At 42.2% G+C, this 22300-nt stretch overlaps 1 protein-coding gene across 2 annotated transcripts in view; it reads left to right on the top strand.

Annotated features, from left to right (window-relative positions):
• NRG3 (neuregulin 3) overlaps positions 1–22300 on the top strand; it is a 1498269-nt gene that overhangs the window by 965938 nt on the left and 510031 nt on the right. For both annotated transcript variants that reach the window (XM_073596886.1, XM_073596885.1), the window contains exon 4: positions 10445–10471. In XM_073596886.1, the coding sequence (XP_073452987.1) occupies positions 10445–10471 (27 nt within the window). The remainder of the gene's footprint in view (positions 1–10444; positions 10472–22300) is intronic.

The following is a 22300-nucleotide window of genomic DNA, read 5'->3' on the forward strand; positions in this document are numbered from 1 at the left end:
TCAAAATGACAATAAAATAACTAGCCCAGCTCTGTTAACAATAAAAAAGCAACTCTCACTGCAATACTCCCCCTCCAGCACTTTCCCTTCATGGTTCTGCGATCCAGTGCCAGGCCTCTTCTAGCTTGAATGATCCCCAGTGTCATCCAACCAACTTCCTGTGAGCCAAGGTCATTATGGACACATCCCCTCGGAGATACATCATCACACCGTCCTGGGATCACAACATAGTGCCCAAATGAAATTAGATGAGTACAGTTATGTCCTGAAGTAAGGACTGACCACGCAGGAGTAGAAGAGAAAAGACCCATGATGTCATATGACCAGCCAGAAGATAGCTGTATTTGAGGTATGTATCATGGTATTTAGTTGTAAAAGGCTGCTGGGGGGTAAAACTAGTGTTAGGCTTTAAATGTATTTTTAAATAGTGCATCAGATAGTCTTTGTACTCGCCTCCCAGTAACTTTTGAACATGAAAATTCAGATATTTTTTGTCATGTAAGGTATTTCCCACATATGTATCTTAACTATGCATTTGTCTGTTAAGCTAAGCTTTATTCATTTCTGCACTTTTATAATTTCTGCACTTTATAATTTTTTTCTTACATGCCTATTCAAACTCTTATGACCTGTACACATGGTCGGACATTGATCAGACATTCCGACAACAAAATCCATGGATTTTTTACGACGGATGTTGGCTCAAACTTGTCTTGCATACACACAGTCACATAAAGTTGTCAGAAAATCTGATCATTCTAAATGCGGTGATGTAAAACACGTACGTCGGGACTATAAATGGGGCAGTAGCCAATAGCTTTCGTCTCTTAATTTATTCTGAGCATGCGTGGCACTTTGTGCGTCGGATTTGTGTACACACAATCGGAATTTCCGATAACGGATTTTGTTGTCGGAAAATTTTATAGCAAGCTCTCAAACATTGTGTGTCGGAAATTCCAATGGAAAATGTGTGATGTGGCCCCCACACGGTCGGAATTTCCGACAACAAGGTCCTATCACACATTTTTCGTCAGAAAATCCGACCGTGTCTACAGGGCATAACTCTTGCATGGCAATGCAACGTGTGAATTGCAAATAAATGTTGAAAATGCTATCAGGTTTGTATTGCTGCGTCTGTTCCTGTTGGAAATATTCATCCTCTAAATTTGGTGACTATGGGCTGTGGAACAGAAAGTGATGTCAAATCCAACATTTTATGGTGTTACTGTTAACTGGAAAAGCAGGTGAGACACCTCTCTTAAAGGAAACACCTATTCTGGAGATTACTGTGCAAGAGCAGATTTGCCTGCACTTTGAAGACATTTCCTTTCACTTACCATTGTGTCCCCAGGACAGTAAACCTTGCCATAAATAGATCGAAATTCCCTGCTGAATCGGCTGAATTTCAATCCATCAATCGCTGGTCTTATTCAACAGCAGTCAATATACTGATCGACTGCTCATGAATGGGTTTTTGTTTGATCAGCACTGCAGCCAATAGGCTGCAGACAGAAATAAGAAAGGCTCTTATCATAATGTGCACTACACACTATATTGCCAAAAGTATTGGAACACCTGCTTTTACACGCACATGAACTTTAATGGCATCCCAGTCTTAGTCCGTAGGGTTCAGTATTGAGTCAGCCCAGCCTTTGCAGCTATAACATCTTCAACTCTTCTAGAAAGGCTGTTCACAAGGTTTAAAAGTGTCTCCATGGGAATGTTTGATCATTTTTCCAGAAGCGCATTTGTGAGGTCAGGCACTGATGTAGATGAGAAGGCCTGGCTCACAGTCTCCACTTTAATTCATCCAAAGGTGTTCTATCAGGTTGAGATCAGGACTCTGGGTGAGCCAGACAAGTTCCTCTACCCCAAATTCACGCATTCAGGTCTTTATGGACCTTGCTTTGTGCACTTGTCCAAATCATTTGGTGAAGGGGGATTATTGTGTGGGATTTTTTTTCAGGGGTAGGGGTTGGGCTTGGTCCCTTAGTTTTAGTGAAGGGAACTCCTAAAGCAGCAGCATTCCTATGCCCTGTGCACACAGTCGGACTTTCTGACGGAATATGTGCTTTCTGAGTTTGTTGTCGGAAATTCCGACTGTGTGTGGGCTCCATCGGACTTTTTCTATCGGAATTTCCAACACACAAAGTTTAAGAGCATGCTATAAAATTTTCCAACAACAAAATCCGATCCTTTAAATTCCGATCGTGTGTAGACAAATCCGACGGACAAATTGCCATGCATGCTCAGAATAAATTAAGAGATGAAAGCTATTGGCTATTGCCCCGTTTATAGTCCCGATGTATGTGTTTTACGTCACCGCATTCAGAACGATCGGATTTTCCAACAACTTTGTGTGACCGTGTGTATGCAAGACAAGTTTGAGCCAACATCCGTCAGAAAAAATCCATGGATTTTGTTGTTGGAATGTCCGATCAATGTCCGACCGTGTGTACAGGGCATAAGACATTTTGGACAATGTCATGCTCCCCATCTTTGTGGGAACAGTTTGGGGATGACCCCTTCATGTTCCAACATGACTGCACACCAGTGCAAAAATCAAGGTCCATAAAGACATAAAGACACTTCTACCACGTGGGGGGGGGAGTAGTGGGCAGCGGCTGCAGCATTGGGAACATGTTGCATGCTCCACCCTAAAAATGGGTGGAACGTGTAACATCTTCCCAAAGGTGAACTTATCCTTTTAATGCTACTTCTCTTTTTCCCAGAGTCCTGTTATGTATAAAAGCAATGCAACTAATTTACAGAGTGTCAGTAATTGACCCATGTAAATGTATGGTTTTGGACTGAAACATTTTGGTGACAGGATGTAGTTCTTTTCTATAGACATAAAGCATGAATCTTTAAAGTGTTACTAAACCCAGTAATATGAAAATAGTTCACCCACCCCGCCACAGTGCCCACAGCTTATCAATCATCTTTTTACATTAAAATACTGCCACTATATACCCTTTTGGATGATCTGTATACCAAGGTTACATGATAAACTGCAGAGTTTCTCCAGTGCTGAGAGTTCAGGAAGGAAGAGATTTCCACCTGTATACACACCCACATGTGTAATGTCAATATCATGTGACCTGGCTAGCGCTGATCAACAAGTGAATATTCAATACAAGTGAAACACAAATGGGGCGCCTCCATCTAGGTGTAACAATTTAATTAAAAAGGCATAAAAAACAATTAAAATGCACTCACTAGATAAACATTGATCAAGGCTTGTCATAGACCCATATAGACCTTCATAGGACTCCGTGAGGCTGCAGAGCTCAGAGATCATTTAGTGGCATACATATCAACTCTCATCACTTTGTGCTAGCTGGAGTTGCCTATCCAGTTCTGACATGCATTGCAACATTTCAATACAGTGACACATACAGTAAGATGTCAGTCAGAGATTCCCTTTTTGTTATTTATAACACAAAAGTAGCATATGACACTACTATAATTTAATAGACAGTGACAGAAATAATGTTTTAAATCAACTTATTAGAGTATTTTCACTGGCCCCAACATGTATAATTTATATCAATCCAAATATTCATGGATTTTCTTCAAATTTAAATCCTCATTAGATCCATATTTATTGTTAGGAAAAAAGAGCAAAATGAGCATTTGGCAGCTTATAAATTATGAGTAGGAAAGAAAAGATATAAATTGATTCTCTGCATTTGGGACCTCTACTTTCCTAACATCATCATCATTATTTAGCTGAATTTTATTTATAACCTTGATTTTTTTTTTTATTCCATAAACATTTTTTGACAAGAGAAAAGAGCTTACAATCAGGACATCAATGTAGTTTCCAGTGCAAAATTGAAAAGTTTAAGAACAAGAGTGAAACATAAATAACACTGGGTAATTTATGATCACGTAATAACTGCATAGATCATTATATACATCAAACGGATTTGGTGTGTTTCCAATGTAAAGTTGGTGTGGGATCTACAGTATGTAGAGCAAAAGCTTGAGAGAGTGAGGGAAGAGTACAGAAGGGAAACAAAGAAATGAGAAAAGAACCAGGGAATAGAGAAGGAAAGAAGGAGAGAATGAGAGAGAGAGAGAGAAAGAGAAAAAGATGGGGGAGAGAGAGACAGAGGAGAGAGAGAAAGAGAAAAAGATGGGGGAGAGAGAAGAAGCGTGTGAGAGAGTGAGAGAGAGAGAGAGAGAGAGAGAGAGAGAGAGAGAAGGAAAAAAAGCATTCCAGGGTGGGAAGTGGTTGGGGAACTGTGAGGAAAAAAACTCAGGACCAGAGGGGAAGGGGTGGGGAAAGGAGGGAAACTCCCCTCCCCGCTTGCCCCTTCACTATAAACCCAACACCCCCAGAAAGAGGGAAAGAGTTCACCACCTTGCATGTGAATGAGCCAAGTCAAGTGCTAATTGCCTGACAATCAACAAAAAGTCCAGGTTCATTCTGATAGTAGTCAATGGACCCGGTGAAGGGAAAATATTTTGCAGGCCCTATAAAAACAGTGTATAAAGTGGCCTGTAAATGAGTGTATAAAGGCTTGTTTGGAAAGTTGGAGGATGGAGAGCTAAGTGAGTGACTTCAGGGATGCTTGTGAAAAACTGTTTTAAAGGGAAGTCCATGCTTTCCTGTTCTCGTGTACATTTCTGTAAACTATTCTAGTGAGTTGGCATGCCCAGAAATACTTGTGGAGATCAGGAATGGTTTACACTACCCTTATGTTTCGGAAGTGTAAGGTGGGTGTATTTGAGTCTTGTAGGTGTTTCCAGGTGAAAGTCGAGGTGTATCATTTGTATGTGGAAAAAAATTAATGGGGGAGGTGGATCGTTATAGTCTGCATAAGGTAAAGCAGTCTTGGGAGTATGTTCATTTTAACCAAGGCTGCTCACCAAACCAAGAGATGCTGGTCCAGCTCTTGAAGTCCTTTTGTATGCTTTCCAAAGTTGTGGGAAAATTCCTGGCATGTAGTTCAGAAAAGTGAACTGGGACCTGTATCCCCAAATAAGAGATGGCATCAGTCTTGCAAACTAAGGGAAAATTTCCCTGACATTGGGAGACCACTGAGGTTAATAGCAGGTCATTAAATGCATGCAATTTAGCATACAAGTTTGATTTTAGGAGCGTGTGCATACAAGCATCCTGACTTTGGCTGTGGTACTCTTCTTGTCTGTCTGTCCACGTGCAAGGTGATTGATTGTGGTCAGTCTCTGGGTGGAGACCAAATCTGATTTAAGCCAACCAAGCCCGCAGTCTCATGCTTGTGATATTGCGTTTGTACGATGTGTTCCAAGTTCCTTGTTGGTCTGCCCTACTCTGCTAGATTGGATTCCCCTGTTGATGACCTTGGATTGGATATCGACTGCTCTCTGAACTCTGCTTGCCTTTTGACTGGGATTTCTCCCTATTCTTAACCTCGCCTGCCTTGTACCTGGACTGTCATTGAATCTCTCTGCCTGTCTACCAACCGCAAGTAACTTTTTGCTTTGCTCAGTTTGCACCTCCCCTGGTCTGGTAGCCAGGAACTATAGCATTATATATAAGTCCTGGGTACCGGTAGGCCTACTTGCCTTATGGCAAGGGGGATGCTAAAGGTGAAGAACACAGAAGCTAGCCATAGTGTATGACCACATGCATTAGGGGTAAGCATGACATTAATAGTGTTTAATACCTTTCAAGATCTCTGAGTAGACTAGATAATGGGGTATTATCTTTGCATTACCTTTTATCACTCATAGTGTCTATAATCCCAGCATGACTTTACATTTTGTAAGAGCACTTTTATTGTACTGTCCTTATCATAACATACCATTATCACACTTTAAAGATAATCTTGTAGAAAATAAATCTATTATATATGAAACTTAAATGCTGCATTTATTATGGTTTATTTTAATGGCCCTATGTAGTAAGGCATGTTGGGATAAAGAAACCAATGGCAATCTTTTTTTAAATATTGCTTTTGGTTTGCAGCCTATGTAAACCATACAAAGTTACAGGTTTGAATACACTTATGCCCTGTACACACGGTAGGATTTTCCGACGGAAAAAGTGCGATCGTATTGTGTTGTCGGAAATTCCGATCGTGTGTGGGCTCCATCGGAAATTTACCGTCGGAATTTCCAACACACAAAGTTTGAGAGCAGGCTATAAAATTTTCCAACAAAAAAATCCGATCGGTTAAATTCCAATCGTGTGTACACAAATCCGATGCAAAGAGTGCCACGCATGCTCAGAATAAATTAAGAGACAAAAGCTATTGGCTACTGCCCCGTTTATAGTTCCGACGTACGTGTTTTACGTCACTGCGTTCAGAACGATCAGATTTTCCAACAACTTTGTGCGACCATGTGTATGCAAGACAAGTTTGAGCCAACATCCATGGGAAAAAATCCATGGATTTTGATGTCAGAATGTCCGATCAATGTCCGACCGTGTGTACAGGGCATTAGTCACCAATAAAATGTAACCTTTTTACTCTGCATTTTTTTTCCTCTCACAAATGCCTCTGGATATATATATATATATATATATATATATATATATATATATATATATATATATATATATATATACACAGTGGGGACGGAAAGTATTCAGACCCCCTTAAATTCTTTGTTATATTGCAGCCATTTGCTAAAATCATTTAAGTTAATTTTTTTCCTCATCAATGTACACACAGCACCCCATATTGACAGAAAAACACAGAATTGTTGACTTGTAGACTGGGCTGAAGGTTTACCTTCCAACAAGACAATGACCCTAAGCACACAGCTAAAATAAAGGAGTGGCTTCACAACAACTCAGTGACTGTTCTTGAATAGCCCAGCCAGAGCCCTGACTTAAACCCAATTGAGCATCTCTGGAGCGACCTAAAAATGGCTGTCCACCAACGTTTACCATCCAACCTGACAGAACCGAAGAGGATCTGCAAGGAGGAATGGCAGAGGATCCCCAAATCCAGGTGTGAAAAACTTGTTGCATCTTTCCCAAAAAGACTCATGGCTGTATTAGATCAAAAGGGTGCTTCTACTTAACACTGAGCAAAGGATCTGAATACTTAGGACCATGTGATATTTCAGTTTTTCTTTTTTAATAAATTTGCAAAAATGTCAACAATTCTTTGTTTTTCTGTCAATATGGGGTGCTGTGTGTACATTAATAAGGAAAAAAAATGAACTTAAATGATTTTAGCAAATGGCAAATTTAGCAAATTGAAGGGGTCTGAATACTTTCCGTCCACACTGTATATATAATATAATATAATATAATATAATATAATATAATAAATATAATAGTGTTTGAGATATCAAACTTTATACAATATACAACTTTATACAATTACAAATATATATAGATGCTAGAGAGTAGTAAATATTAAGGAAATCATAGAAATTGCAATAACTGCAAATGCTAATTGCTTGGCTGCCATGCTGACCTTCATACTTTAATATTTGAAGTTACTAATCCAGAACCAGTTTTTAGATAAGGATGTCTGAATTTCCTCTGACTGCCTTGATATGCATATTTGTTCCAGATCAGTGACTCAGAAAGTATTAAAGCAGTATCAGTCGGGCAACTATCATTTATGGATGTATACAGCAATTATAGCCTTTATATTCCTATAATATATAAATGTTTAACTCAAGGACTGAAACCCAAAGGGTTGTTTGCAAAGGCCTGAATGCTAATGCAAAAATATTTTACTTCAAAAAATTATTTTTCCTTGTTAAAAATAGTAAAGCATTTGCCTTCACCTATTGCTTTTCCTTGTTTCCTAGGAACTAAATATTTATTATGCACTTTCTGCTACATATGCTTATTCTTTTTTCTCTAATGCCCTGTACACACGGTCGGACATTGATCGGACATTCCAACAACAAAATCCATGGATTTTTTCTGACGCATGTTGGCTCAAACTTGTCTTGCATACACACGGTCACACAAAGTTGTCGGAAAATCCGATCGTTCTGAACGTGGGGATGTAAAACACATACGTCGGGACTACAAACGGGGCAGTAACCAATAGCTTTCGCCTCTTAATTTATTCTGAGCATGTGTGGCACTTTGTGCGTCGGATTTGTGTACACATGATCGGAATTTCCGACAACGGTTTTTCTTGTCGGAAAATTTTATAGCAAGCTCTCAAACTTCGTGTGTCGGAAATTCCGATGGAAAATGTGTGATGGAGCCCACACACGGTCGGAATTTCCCACAACAAGGTCCTATCACACATTTTCCATTGGAAAATCCGACTGTGTGTACAGGGCATTAGACTTCTGTATCATAACACATGGGTCATTAATGAACGTAGCTTATCTATGTTAATTCTGTATTGTTCCTAGTGGTAGCATCATAAATATCAGCATTTGTCACGTTTGTTCTTTATTACAGTTTGTTCTGAGACAAATATATTAAATCAAATATATTAAATCAAATATATTAAAACATTAATAAAAATATATTAAAGCAAATCTCCTGTTAGTTTATTTTTTGCCCTGTAGGGGAGATATCCCTTCACTTCTTGTCCCAGAGATGCAACAAGAATTGGGTTATCAAAACAGGTGTTTCCATTATAATATTTACTCTCACCTCTTATTCTCATAACAATTTTGCACTTCCCATCATTTTCTGTTTCAGTGACCTTGGTCAAAGGACAATTAAAAAGGGTGAAATTACCCAGTGGGGGCACAGACAGGTCCCCAAATTATAATAGAGCTTTTAATCTTTCCATACCCTATCCCAAACTTTAAAAAAGTTTAAGGTTACACATAATCTTTGAGTATAATGTTAATATTTTTAAATAGAACAATCTATTTTACAAGTGTTCTTTGTCCAGTAAATATTACATTTTAATCCTTAGGAGCTTGTCATTAGCACTGTCAAAGATAAAAGTACAAATCATGTTACAAGTTTAGCTATTTAGATCTAGGTCCTAATTCAAATTGGGATATCACCTGCTTGATGATATTATTGGCTTGGTAATATTTGTAAGACTAGAAGAAAATATAGGTCTAACCATTCCTAAAACTGTTCCCTCCCCCTCCTCTTACCTCTTCTGCCTAACTGTATATAAAATGTGTGTACTTATCCTTTTTTTATCTGATCCGGTTCAGTCATGTGAGCCCAAAGCTCCAGCTCCCCCTTGTGTCAGTGAGCAGTTACTCCAGGGGAGAGGAGAGAGCGCCATTGACAGCTATGGATGCTTATGGGTGTTATGGCTTCCCTAATTCCCTGCTGTTTTTGAGCGCTCCTTGAGATTGAGCTTCGGGATCACATGCCTGGATCGGAATGGATGAAAAGTACACACATCTTTTTTAATACAGGTTAGACAATAGACATGATAGGAAGGAGAGGGGAAAGAACATTTTTTTTAAATAGTTAGACATAGGCTTTTTTTCCACTTTAATTGATCAAAAAGTGTCTGAATTGCCAAAGGTAACAGCTGTATTTTAAATTTTGCTATGTGTTGTAAAATCATTTGCCCTATGAAAAATCTCTGACTCTAACCATCTTAAGACATAATGGAAAGAGACCAAGAAGTTCTCAAGCTGTACATGTGTGTTTTAAATAAATATGGTGAACTCTTAGCAGCTTTTGGCATTTCTGATATATAACAATAGTTGATTTACAAAGAGTTTCCACTGGGTATAAAAGCTAGGACAAAACTTTGTCCTTCAGAATTGGAGGATCCTTTCAGAGGGCTCACCTGAACTGGGCACTTCTTAAAAAAAAGATGAAGACAAATAATGGGCGTGGGGTCTTCAGCTCCATTAGTTCCTAAGAAGGTATATAAGCAAGGGATGTTATGTGCTACATATCTATCTTGCCCATCAGGGACAAATAATTTGATATCCTCTTCATGGTGCACTGGTAAGGTGGCGATTGAACCCCTTTCCTGTTCAGTGTACAGTACTAACAACATACTTTGCCAAGTCATTAAAAAACATTGATTATTCTTAATTTAATTTGCAATTTGAGCCAGCAACACCCCCATGCTTGATGTCGTCGTTGAGAAAAAAGGATGTATAGACGTTTTCATAATCATTTGACAGCGAGGGTATCCAATCCAGGGAAAGTCTTTGTAGATTGTTGGAGAATTTAATGAGATGCAAAGAGTGAATAGGTGAAACAGGTAGATACAAGCTAAAATGATTAATACCGTCACCTAACTAACTGTACAAAGTGACAAAGGTATGTGAGTCAACAGATATACTGAATAGTAGTACAAATTCTTTGGCTGTTAAACAGTTTACATATGTGTATTTTATCTGTATATTTAGCTGTCAATTATTATTATTTTGCTGTAAGTCAATGAGAAAAAAAGAGTTTTATGCTGTGTTTAAAACATTCTCCCTTCCCATCATATGAGGATTTGTTATATTATTATTTTAACTAATAATGATTCTGATTTTGTCTTTTTGTCTTTCTTTTTTCTGCATATTCTCCATGATGTAGCAGACCATTTAGGAATTGAATTTATGGGTAAGTTGATGTTATTTTTTTTTTTTTTGTTTAAAACAATTCCATTTCAAGGTTCAGATTGTGAAACATATTTTCAAGTTATGTTGCTGGAATTAGGTTGTTAAATAGCCTCCGTCATTAGAGAGAATGCCATTGCTGAACTCTTCTTTTGAGAACTCCATTCCTCTGACTGTCATGTTGATGAGGTGAGTTGCTGACTTTGAACAGGTATAGAGATAAATAATTATGACACTTATTACAACATGCTTGCTCTGTGAGTCAAAACAATCTATGCTAGACATAACCAGGCACTAGTGTTTTCAAAAGAGTGATAGCAATGGCAGCCTCCATACCTTTCTCATGACGGAGAAACTTTAAACATCATAAAAACATGAAATCAGAAAAGTTTATTCTCAGTTTGTCCACAGTGTAGTCAAAGATATTCCAAGGTTTTGTGAACACTGATTACACCAACGTAGATGTTCTAGTACAGTATACTATTGTTTACAGTATGTGTCAGAAAACTACATTATATCTTTCATCTGAATGTTTATGACTTCAAAGCAGCCCTAGTACCAGATACTGTACATGTTAAGTGCATGTCTGCTTAGCAATGTGTAAGAGCAACACTTGTAGATATTTTCTGTCTTTCAAAGAAATGGTACTCCTTGCTATGATGCCTTCATCTACATTTTCCCAGATGGATAGTGACATCTTTGTTCAGGCATCGCCCAGTGTCGCATCTACGTAGCCTCCCTGGCGGTTTTCCCGAGTGTGGCTCGGGGTTGAAATTCAGTACCATTAGCGGTAACCCCGAGCCACACTCGGGATCGCATTGCAGGATCCTGGGGCGGCGTTACTTACCTTGTCCCCGGGATCCTGCGATGTCCCCCGCAGTGTCCGAGGACTCCGTCCTCCTCCGAAGCCTCTCCGTGCCAGGCTCCGTTCCCTGCGAGCGTCGCGACGCACGGGGGCGGAGCCTGGCGGCAAATTCAAAAAAATGTCAAAATCATAACACATACAGTACTGTAATCTTACAGATTACAGTACTGTATGAAATGATTTCACATCCCTTTTGTCCCCAGTGCTCTGGCCCATGCCCTGCATGCAGTTTTACATGATATACACTGTTCTTTCTGCCTGGAAACTGGAGATTGTCCATAGCAACCAAAAAGTGTCCCTTTACGTCAAAAGTGGCTTTAGACCAGCTAGAAAACAGCGATAGTAAATTAGAACACTTGCAGAATTGAGCGATAGTGAATTGTGGGGAAATTTATTTTATTACTATTTTTTTAAATTTTTTTTTAATTATTTATTTTTATTTATTATATTATAATTTATGTTTTTGTGTTTCAAACTTTATCATACCCGGGATATATACTAGACTCTGGTTTGGACAGATTTAAGTGTGTTATTGTTAAGATTTACAGACCTACAATATAAAACGCCAAATTTCCATGCAAAATAATTGTACCGCTTTCAGCACCTAAAATCCGAAATAATCATACCGCCAGGGAGGTTAATGGACTAGGATATTTCCTCAAAACTGTCAAATTCAGGTCATTATTAGTGCCTATTCAGAATTCTTTAGTTTCTTGGTCATGTATATCTATATTGAACACAGGTTATATTCCTGATGCTGCCTTTTACCTTTGACTGAGACAGGGGAACTAAAACAGATGGGTGATATCGTTCTTCTAAGTACTGCCTCATAGCTTAGGCACAGTCACTTAACTGGAGCTTGGGAGGTGCTTTTTAATGATTTATGCTGCAGACTTGCTGAGTGAGTTACTAATAAGTCTACTTCAAAGAAATTGTAAAAGCAAAACTTTTTTTTTCTTTTTTTTTATTGTTGGACATAGTAAGGGACAGTTATAACCCCTATCAGTTGTTTTGCCATCTGAGTCCTATTTGGGAACTTTTCTTTCACTTCAAAATAACCATCATTGTTGCCCAGAGTGCTACATGGCTGCTGCTTAACATTGTAGCAAGTACTGTGAAAATACTGATTATGCCTTTATATATTGAAAACTTTGATGCAATGGTAATTTCAAAGAAATCTTGAAAAAAATAATTTGAAAATACAACATAGTAAGTTACATGAACAAGAAAACTAATAATGGTGTTATATGTGATTGCCTATTTTTACTTTTGTTCTATTATCATTCTTCACCTGCTCCCTACTCTGTAATTTTGTTTGTGAGTCCAAATAAATAATTAAGCCTCCCACTAATTTGGCTTTCAATCTAATCCAAAAAAATTAAAACTTAACTGTTAATCTCCCCAACACTTACATTTAACTTCCAACCAGCCTAACACTAAAACGTAAACAATAGGGATGAGCCCTATTTTCACGTCGAATGTAAGTTTGACTCGAACATCGGGTCTTCGCCCGTTTGCCGAATTTAGAACAGAATGGGGTATTTGCGGGAAATTAAAGTGCCTACAGAGATCGCATTGCATTGATGGCTGCTGATTGGCCAAAGCATGCACCTGACCTGCATGCTTTGGCCAATCACAGCGCAGGGTAGGGTGCCTTTGGCCAATCATGGCTCACAGGGCAGAGTCCACACCCCACACTGCTTACACGGCAGCCGTACTGAGTGTAATGAATGAGAGCAGCAAAATTAAATTTCTAAAGGAAAAAATGCCATTTAAAACTGCTCGCAGCTGTAATGTATTGCCGGGTCCCGGCAATATACATAAAAATCATTGAAAAAAACCTGCGCCAAAATTAAAAAAAAAAAATGGTGTAGGGATCCCCCTAAAATCCATACCAGGCCCTTAACCGAGCACGTGGGGGGGGCGTGGCCAGCACCTGGGATGTGAGGACGTGCTCAGCCTGAGCTCCATCTGCACCGCACACATCCTGCCCAGATCCTGTTATCCAGGCCGGCATCCGAGGGTCTCATATACCCCCACAGCACCCAGAGAGCACTGTGACCATCCGGGGATGGTCAAATACGACCCACCGATGGAGGAGGCCCCGGGAATCGAGCCGCCGTTGCCGCCAAGCAGGCTGCAGCAAAATGGCGCCGACCAGCATGAGGGGATCACACAGTGACAAGCAGCCTCCACATCCACACCCTGGAAGCAGCTCAAGGGGAAGGGTGAGTCACAGAGATCCCCCCTACCTTAAGTCCAGAAGATCCTCTCTTGCTCTCCCCTGCGGAGGGACATGATCCTCAATCCCCCAGAACAGACAGGGATGATACAGGCCCTGCAGAGCCATCACTACCCCAGATTATGACAGCCATCCAGCACAGCCATGCTTCTCTCACCACACAAATGGACACTATCAAGACAGAATTATCCTTTTTGAAACAGGATGTCCACAATATCCGCCATAGAGTGACTAATGCTGAGCAACATATTAGTGACATGGAGGATGAAACACGTCCCTTGCAGAGCTCTATGAGGGAGCTGCGGCAGGCTCATGAGTACACTACAGATAAGATCACTGATATGGAAGACCGCTTAAGAAGAAACAACCTGCGTTTTTTGGGGTTCCCAGAGGGTGCTGAGGGGAAAACACCAGAAACATTCATGGAAAGATGGCTGTTGAATGAGTTTGGGGCCAACACCTTCTCACCGATGTTCGCCATAGAAAGGGCGCACAGAATCCCCATGCGCCCTCTGCCACCTGGGTCCCCACCACGCGCCATGATTATAAAGCTGCTACACTTCCGAGACAGAGAGGCTATTCTCAGAGTGGCTAGAGAGAGGGGCAAAGTTTCCTTTAATGGCAATGGCACCACCATTTTCCCTGACTTCTCCGTAGCTACGCAGAAGCAGAAAGCCACTTTCCTGGCAATTAAACGCAGGTTACGGGAGCTTCACCTTCCATATGGCATGTTATATCCTGCACGTTTGCGAATCATCTACCAGGGCAAGGCCTACTTTTTTTTACGGATCCCAGGGAGGCATCGCAATGGGTGGACACCCTAGGACATCCGAATCGCAGAAACCAGGATAGGAGATCTCCTCCCCGGTAGGGCCTCACCCTGCATGAAGCCCACCAGGCCACCTTCATTATACCCCATTGCCGGTAGATGGGGGAAACATGGAACTGAGGAAACCTGGAGGAGCCTTGCTTTTGTCTTGTTCATTTTGCCCCCTCTACTTCATCTATCCCCACCCACACGCAGATACCATGGGACTTTGTATCCTGCATCCCCAGAAGTAGAAGATACACACCCATCTACATACAGCCGATACGGGACTTTACATCCTGAATCTTCCTGAAGTAGAAGACACCTCTACTATCCTTGGATGCCAATCAGCAGCTTATCATCCTCTCGGATTCTTTCCCTTTTTTCTTTTACTATTATTATTATTTTTTGTCACCATGATTTTTTAGGCCAAGAGATACCACACATTCTTTAATCTGTGCGGTCAAATGCGGATGGAGACCCAGAGTTGTGGACCTTTACGCGTCTCCTGAGACTAGTTGGTTAGGGGTCTGAGCCATGGCCCTCCTGCCAAATAGGTCTGGTTATGGGAACAAAGCTCTCATATGTTGGGGGATGAGAGCTGGGAGGGTTAGGGAGGGAAAATTTGTTGGGGAATTTTTTAAGAGGTTTTGCTTTAAAGCCATGGTTAGCTACAAACGACACTGGTGTTCAATTGTGTATACATACTTTAATAACGCTTTTGTGGTACCACAGTTTTTGCAATCCAAAATTGAGATTCAAGGATTGTTGAGTAAAATATCAGAGATGTTTATGTCTTGGTCTATTTCTCGGGGCTCGCTGGACCTCGTCCCGGGCTGGGTTCTGGCGAGCGGCAAGAAATGGGCTCGGATAGTCATAACTTGCTTATACACATGTCTAAACTCCGTATAGTTTTATGGGATGTTAGAGGGCTTAACACTAAGGTCAAAAGGTCATTGATGTTTGAATATTTGGCAAGACACAGTCCACACGTGATCCTCCTCCAGGAAACCCACCTTCAAGGGTCAAGAGTAATGGCTCTAAAGAGAGCGAAAATTGCCTATGCTCTACACTCTACCTACTCCACGTATGCCAGAGGCACCTCTATACTTATAGCAAAATCAGCACCTATCACCATAAAACATATTAAAGCCGACCCTAACGGGTGTTTTGTTATTGTGATACTTGAATTATGGGGTAAGCCTTATATGGTTACAAGCCTATATGTCCCACCACCCTTTACTAAATTGTTTTTCGAACGGGTAATGAGTTCCCTCTTGGCAATAGCAGAAGGCCCTCTGCTGATAGCAGGGGACTTTAACACAGTGCTCAATAATTCCATAGACAGGTTCAGGTGTTCTACACTCCCCCCACACCCCTATGCTCTTTTTTGACCCAATTTGATCTGGTGGAGACCTGGAGGTGGAAGCACGCGGACGGGAGAGAGTACTCATGTCAGTCTGAAATGCATGGTACTCTGTCCCAGATTGATTTGTGTTTGGTTTCATCTGAGTTATTGAATAGGGTGGTCGAGGCCAAATATCTCCCTAGGGCGGTGTCTGACCACTCCCCTTTAATGGTGGATCTTGCCCTGGGCCCCCCACCTCATACCGCATGTGGCGACTGAGCCCACTGTGGCTAGCAGATCAAATGGTGATAGATCAAAGCACAGCGGAAATCAAAGCATATTGGTTGCGTAACCGTCAAAATGTCTCTGTCCCATTGACCTGGGATGCCTTTAAGGCCACCACGCGTGGCATTTTTGCGGCGGCAATTGGGCAGGCCTGCAAGGCATCCCAGTCCAAATTAAAGGACGCGGAGAAGGATCTCAGGGCAGCCAAGGCTGCTTATCCCACAACCCCTACACCAGCAACACATAATACCTGGAAATATAGATCTAGAGACCTGGATCTAGTCCTTTTAGAGCGCACTCAGAAGAGATTGCTGTATCAAAACCAGCGAATCTTTGAGTTTGGAGACAAAAATAGCCGATTACTAGCGTATTTGTCTAGGCCTGATTATCAACCGTGCAGTATTCCAAGAATTAAGAATATAGTAGGTACAGTGGTGGAACAGAGTGGGGAGGTAGTAGATGCTTTTGTGAAATTCTACTCTTCGTTATATGCTACCAAAGCTCACTATACTATTGTAGAACTAGATGATTACTTGGCTGGCATTTCGCTACCAAAGCTCCAAGAAGAACAGGCCTCACTCCTTGACGATCCTCTGACAGAGGAGGAGATTGGAGAAGCCATACAGTCCTTTGCCAGAAACAAAATACCGGGACTGGATGGCTTCCCCATAGAATGGTATGTACAATTCAAGGAACTTTTGATACCCCATTTACTAAAAGTTTATAATTTTGCCATAAAAACAGGACAGTTACCACCCTCTATGTCAGAGGCACTGATTGTCCTCATCCCCAAACCTCATAAAGACCATCTACTGTGTGAGTCATATAGACCAATATCATTGATTAACTCAGATGTCAAGATTTTAGCCAAGGTGCTCGCCCGGAGATTGAACCCAGTTATTACCACCATTATTGGGGTGGATCAGACTGGATTCATTCCAGGACGATCAACGTCCATAAATTTATGAAGAATGTTTACAAATTTGCAAGCCACCCATGATGTTGTGGGGACCAGAGCGGTGCTGGCCTTAGATGCGCACAAGGCATTTGACTCAGTCGAGTGGCCTTATTTGCTGGAATTCCTGGCGAAATTTGGGTTTGGAAATACCTTTATCAAGTGGGTTCAACTGTTATATTCAAAACCTACCGCTAGGCTGCGGATAAATACATCTATAACCGACCCATTCCTGATCAAAAGTGGTACTAGGCAGGGCTGCCCCCTGTCGCCGTTGCTATTTGCAATTGCGATAGAACCTCTGGAGGCACTGATAAGATCCAGTGGGGAAATAAAGGGACTGATGATTGGGGGCCTAGAAGAGAAAGTATCTTTATACGCTGATGACATGTTAATATACTTGGCGGACCCCCTGCTGGAAATTATTCGACAGTTTGGCCTCTTCTCAGGGTTTCAAGTTAATTGGGACAAATCCCTTATGTTTAAGATAGATCAGGAGGTGGTGTTTACACTCCCTCCCTCTTGCCCGCTACAGATAGTTGACTCTTTCAGATACTTGGGGGTCATGATCCAACATCCTCTTTCCTCCTATGTTAAATATAATCTAGACCCACTTATTAGCAGAATGAAGACCACACTAAAGACATGGACCAATCTCCCCTTAACGATATTAGGTAGGATAAACATCTTTAAAATGATCTTCCTCCCACGTTTTCTATATCTCCTGTGCAACTCACCGGTATACATTACAAAAATTAAATTTAAAGAGATTGATTCGATCCTTATCGCCTTCATTTGGAAGGGGGGAGCAGTGAGAATTGCAAAAAATACTCTTCAACTGCCGGTGTTGGAGGGAGGACTGGCATTACCATGCCTCCAGACATACTACATTGCCGCACAACTGGTTCATGCGCATTGGTGGTTTTTCCCTGAAGCCAACAATGCGGCTACTAGGGATGAGCCGAACACCCCCCTGTTCGGTTCGCACCAGAACATGCGAACAGGAAAAAAGTTCGTTCGAACATGCGAACACCGTTAAAGTCTATGGGACACGAACATGAATAATCAAAAGTGCTAATTTTAAAGGCTTATATGCAAGTTATTGTCATAAAAAGTGTTTGGGGACCTGGGTCCTGCCCCAGGGGACATGGATCAATGCAAAAAAAAGTTTTAAAAACGGCCGTTTTTTCAGGAGCAGTGATTTTAATAATGCTTAAAGTCAAACAATAAAAGTGTAATATCCCTTTAAATTTCGTACCTGGGGGGTGTCTATAGTATGCCTGTAAAGGGGCGCATGTTTCCTGTGTTTAGAACAGTCTGACAGCAAAATGATATTTTGAAGGAAAAAACTCATTTAAAACTACCCGCGGCTATTGCATTGCCGACAATACACATAGAAGTTCATTGATAAAAACGGCATGGGAATTCCCCAAAGGGGAACCCCGAACCAAAATTAAAAAAAAAAAATGACGTGGGAGTCCTCCTAAATTCCATACCAGGCCCTTCAGGTCTGGTATGGATATTAAGGGGAACCCCGGCCAAAATTTAAAAAAAAATGACGTGGGGTTCCCCCTAAATTCCATACCAGACCCTTCAGGTCTGGTATGGATTTTAAGGGGAACCCCGCGCCAAAAAAAAAAAAAAAAACGGCGTGGGGTCCCCCCAAAAATCCATACCAGACCCTTATCCAAGCACGCAACCTGGCAGGCCGCAGGAAAAGAGGGGGGGACGAGAGTGCGGCCCCCCTCCCTCCTGAACCGTACCAGGCCACATGCCCTCAACATTGGGAGGGTGCTTTGGGGTAGCCCCCCAAAACACCTTGTCCCCATGTTGATGAGGACAAGGGCCTCATCCCCACAACCCTGGCCGGTGGTTGTGGGGGTCTGCGGGCGGGGGGCTTATCGGAATCTGGAAGCCCCCTTTAACAAGGTGACCCCCAGATCCCGGCCCCCCCCTGTGTGAAATGGTAAGGGGGTACATAAGTACCCCTACCATTTCACGAAAAAAGTGTCAAAAATGTTAAAAATGACAAGAGACAGTTTTTGACAATTCCTTTATTTAAATGCTTCTTCTTTCTTCTATCTTCCTTCATCTTCTGGTTCTTCTGGCTCTTCTGGTTCTTCTGGTTCTTCCTCCGGCGTTCTCGTCCAGCATCTCCTCCGCGGCGTCTTCTGTCTTCTTCTCCTCGGGCCGCTCCGCACCCATGGCATGGGGGGAGGCTCCCGCTCTTCTCTTCTTCTCTTCTTCTCTTCTTCATTTTCTTCTCCGGGCCGCTCCGCAATCCATGCTGGCATGGAGGGAGGCTCCCGCTGTGTGACGGCGCTCCTCGTCTGACAGTTCTTAAATAACGGGGGGGGCGGGGCCACCCGGTGACCCCGCCCCCCTCTGACGCACGGTGACTTGACGGGACTTCCCTGTGGCATTCCCCGTGACGTCACAGGGAAGTCCCGTCAAGTCACCGTGCGTCAGAGGGGGGCGGGGTCACCGGGTGGCCCCGCCCCCCCGTTATTTAAGAACTGTCAGACGAGGAGCGCCGTCACACAGCGGGAGCCTCCCTCCATGCCAGCATGGATTGCGGAGCGGCCCGGAGAAGAAAATGAAGAAGAGAAGAAAAGAAGAAAAGAAGAAGAGAAGAAGAGAAGAGCGGGAGCCTCCCCCCCATGCCATGGGTGCGGAGCGGCCCGAGGAGAAGAAGATAGAAGACGCCGCGGAGGAGATGCTGGACGAGAACGCCGGAGGAAGAACCAGAAGAGCCAGAAGAGCCAGAAGAACCAGAAGATGAAGGAAGATAGAAGAAGCATTTAAATAAAGGAATTGTCAAAAACTGTCTCTTGTCATTTTTAACATTTTTGACACTTTCTTCGTGAAATGGTAGGGGTACTTATGTACCACCTTACCATTTCACACAGGGGGGGGCCGGGATCTGGGGGTCACCTTGTTAAAGGGGGCTTCCAGATTCCGATAAGCCCCCCGCCCGCAGACCCCCACAACCACCGGCCAGGGTTGTGGGGATGAGGCCCTTGTCCTCATCAACATGGGGACAAGGTGTTTTGGGGGGCTACCCCAAAGCACCCTCCCAATGTTGAGGGCATGTGGCCTGGTACGGTTCAGGAGGGAGGGGGGGCCGCACTCTCGTCCCCCCCTCTTTTCCTGCGGCCTGCCAGGTTGCGTGCTCGGATAAGGGTCTGGTATGGATTTTTGGGGGGACCCCACGCCGTTTTTTTTTTTTTTTTTTGGCGCGGGGTTCCCCTTAAAATCCATACCAGACCTGAAGGGTCTGGTATGGAATTTAGGGGGAACCCCACGTCATTTTTTTTTTTAAATTTTGGCCGGGGTTCCCCTTAATATCCATACCAGACCTGAAGGGCCTGGTATGGAATTTAGGGGGACCCCCACGTCATTTTTTTTTTTTAATTTTGGTTCGGGGTTCTCCTTTGGGGAATTCCCATGCCGTTTTTATCAATGAACTTCTATGTGTATTGTCGGCAATGCAATAGCCGCGGGTAGTTTTAAATGAGTTTTTTCCTTCAAAATGTCATTTTGCTGTCAGACTGTTCTAAACACAGGAAACATGCGCCCCTTTACAGGCACACTATAGACACCCCCCAGGTACGAAATTTAAAGGGATATTACACTTTTATTGATTGACTTTAAGCATTATTAAAATCACTGCTCCTGAAAAAACGGCCGTTTTTAAAACTTTTTTTTGCATTGATCCATGTCCCCTGGGGCAGGACTCAGGTCCCCAAACACTTTTTATGACAATAACTTGCATATTAGCCTTTAAAATTAGCACTTTTGATTTCTCCCATAGACTTTTAAAGGGTGTTCCGCGGCATTCGAATTTGCCGCGAACACCCCAAATTGTTCGCTGTTCGGTGAACTTGCGAACAGCCAATGTTCGAGTCGAACATGAGTTCGACTCGAACTCGAAGCTCATCCCTAGCGGCTACGACCCTGGAAGCAGCCATACTCACCTCTTACGAATCCCTACAGTATCTGGTCCACCGTCTATCTCTTAGAGGGAGGGAAAGCACTAAAATCCTTGAAATGACTCTACGAATTTTTAAACTAACTAAAATGCTGCCAGATACTGTGCATCGTATCTACTCCCCAAATACTCCATTATGGGGGAACCCAAATCTACAGGAATTCGCCCGAAGGACAGATGGGGAATACTGGTCGAAAAAAGGGGTTAAAACTATAATGCATTTGTTCTCAAACAATACGTTTCGGTCATTTGAGGAATTTCGCCAGGACTACCAGCTGCCACGCACAGCTTACTTTCTTTACTTGCAAATACGCCACACGGCAACCACCCAGTTTGGGCTGCGTAATATAACTGTTCAATTATCTCCGCTAGAGCACCTACTAATAGATCCTTCTCATGACAAACTGATCTCCACATACGATAAAACCCTATTGCATACCACAACGCACAGACTCAGTAACACGTTTAATAAGTGGAAAGCTGATATCCCCGAGCTGACGGAGGACATTTGGCAGGACATACTCCCCCTCCAGGTTCCCTCTGTCATCTCTTCAAGGGACAGGGTCATACAGACCAAACTATTATATAGAGCATATTTTACGCCATCCTTATTATTCAAACTCAGAAAACTTCCATCGACAGTGTGTTCTAGATGCAGCATTGTGGATGCCACCTTTTTCCATCTGATGTGGGAGTGCACCGAGATCAGGCGGTTCTGGTCAGGGGTTACTGCTTTTGTCAGTTCCTTGACTCAATTGCCTAATATCTGCAACCCCCTGAGATGTTTACTAGGATATGTGGACGATGAGAGTATATCTAAAAATAAGCAAACATTCCTAAGAATTGTACTGTTTTATGCCAAAAAATCGATCACTATCCATTGGAAATCACAATCCCCACCTACGATAGCATTCTGGCTGAACATTGTTAATCAGGCTATACCGCTATACAAACTAACATATGAAGCTAGAGGATGCCCAAAAAAATTCCAAAAAATATGGGGTCTGTGGACTAGTTCTGAAAATACTATTACATCTACCATATAAAGATTATAAAGAAACTCCAGTTAATGATACAAAGTTTAATAGGAACTGAACAGATATATGCAACTGTACAATATGAAAACATGTGTGCCAAATGTATACTAGTGTCTAACACGCTGTATTGGATTGAGCGACGTTCGCTCAGAATATGTGTATTTATGTTTGTTTGTCTGTTTTGTACCAAAAAACCAAATAAAATTTACCTTTAAAAAAAAAAACCGAGCACGTGACTTGGCAGGCCACAGGAAAAGGGGAGGACGAGAGAGCACCCCCCGAACCATACCAGGCCACATGCC

The sequence above is a fragment of the Aquarana catesbeiana genome, linkage group LG08 (genome assembly GCF_042186555.1).
Source record: "Aquarana catesbeiana isolate 2022-GZ linkage group LG08, ASM4218655v1, whole genome shotgun sequence".
Classification (NCBI taxonomy): Eukaryota; Metazoa; Chordata; class Amphibia; order Anura; family Ranidae; genus Aquarana; species Aquarana catesbeiana.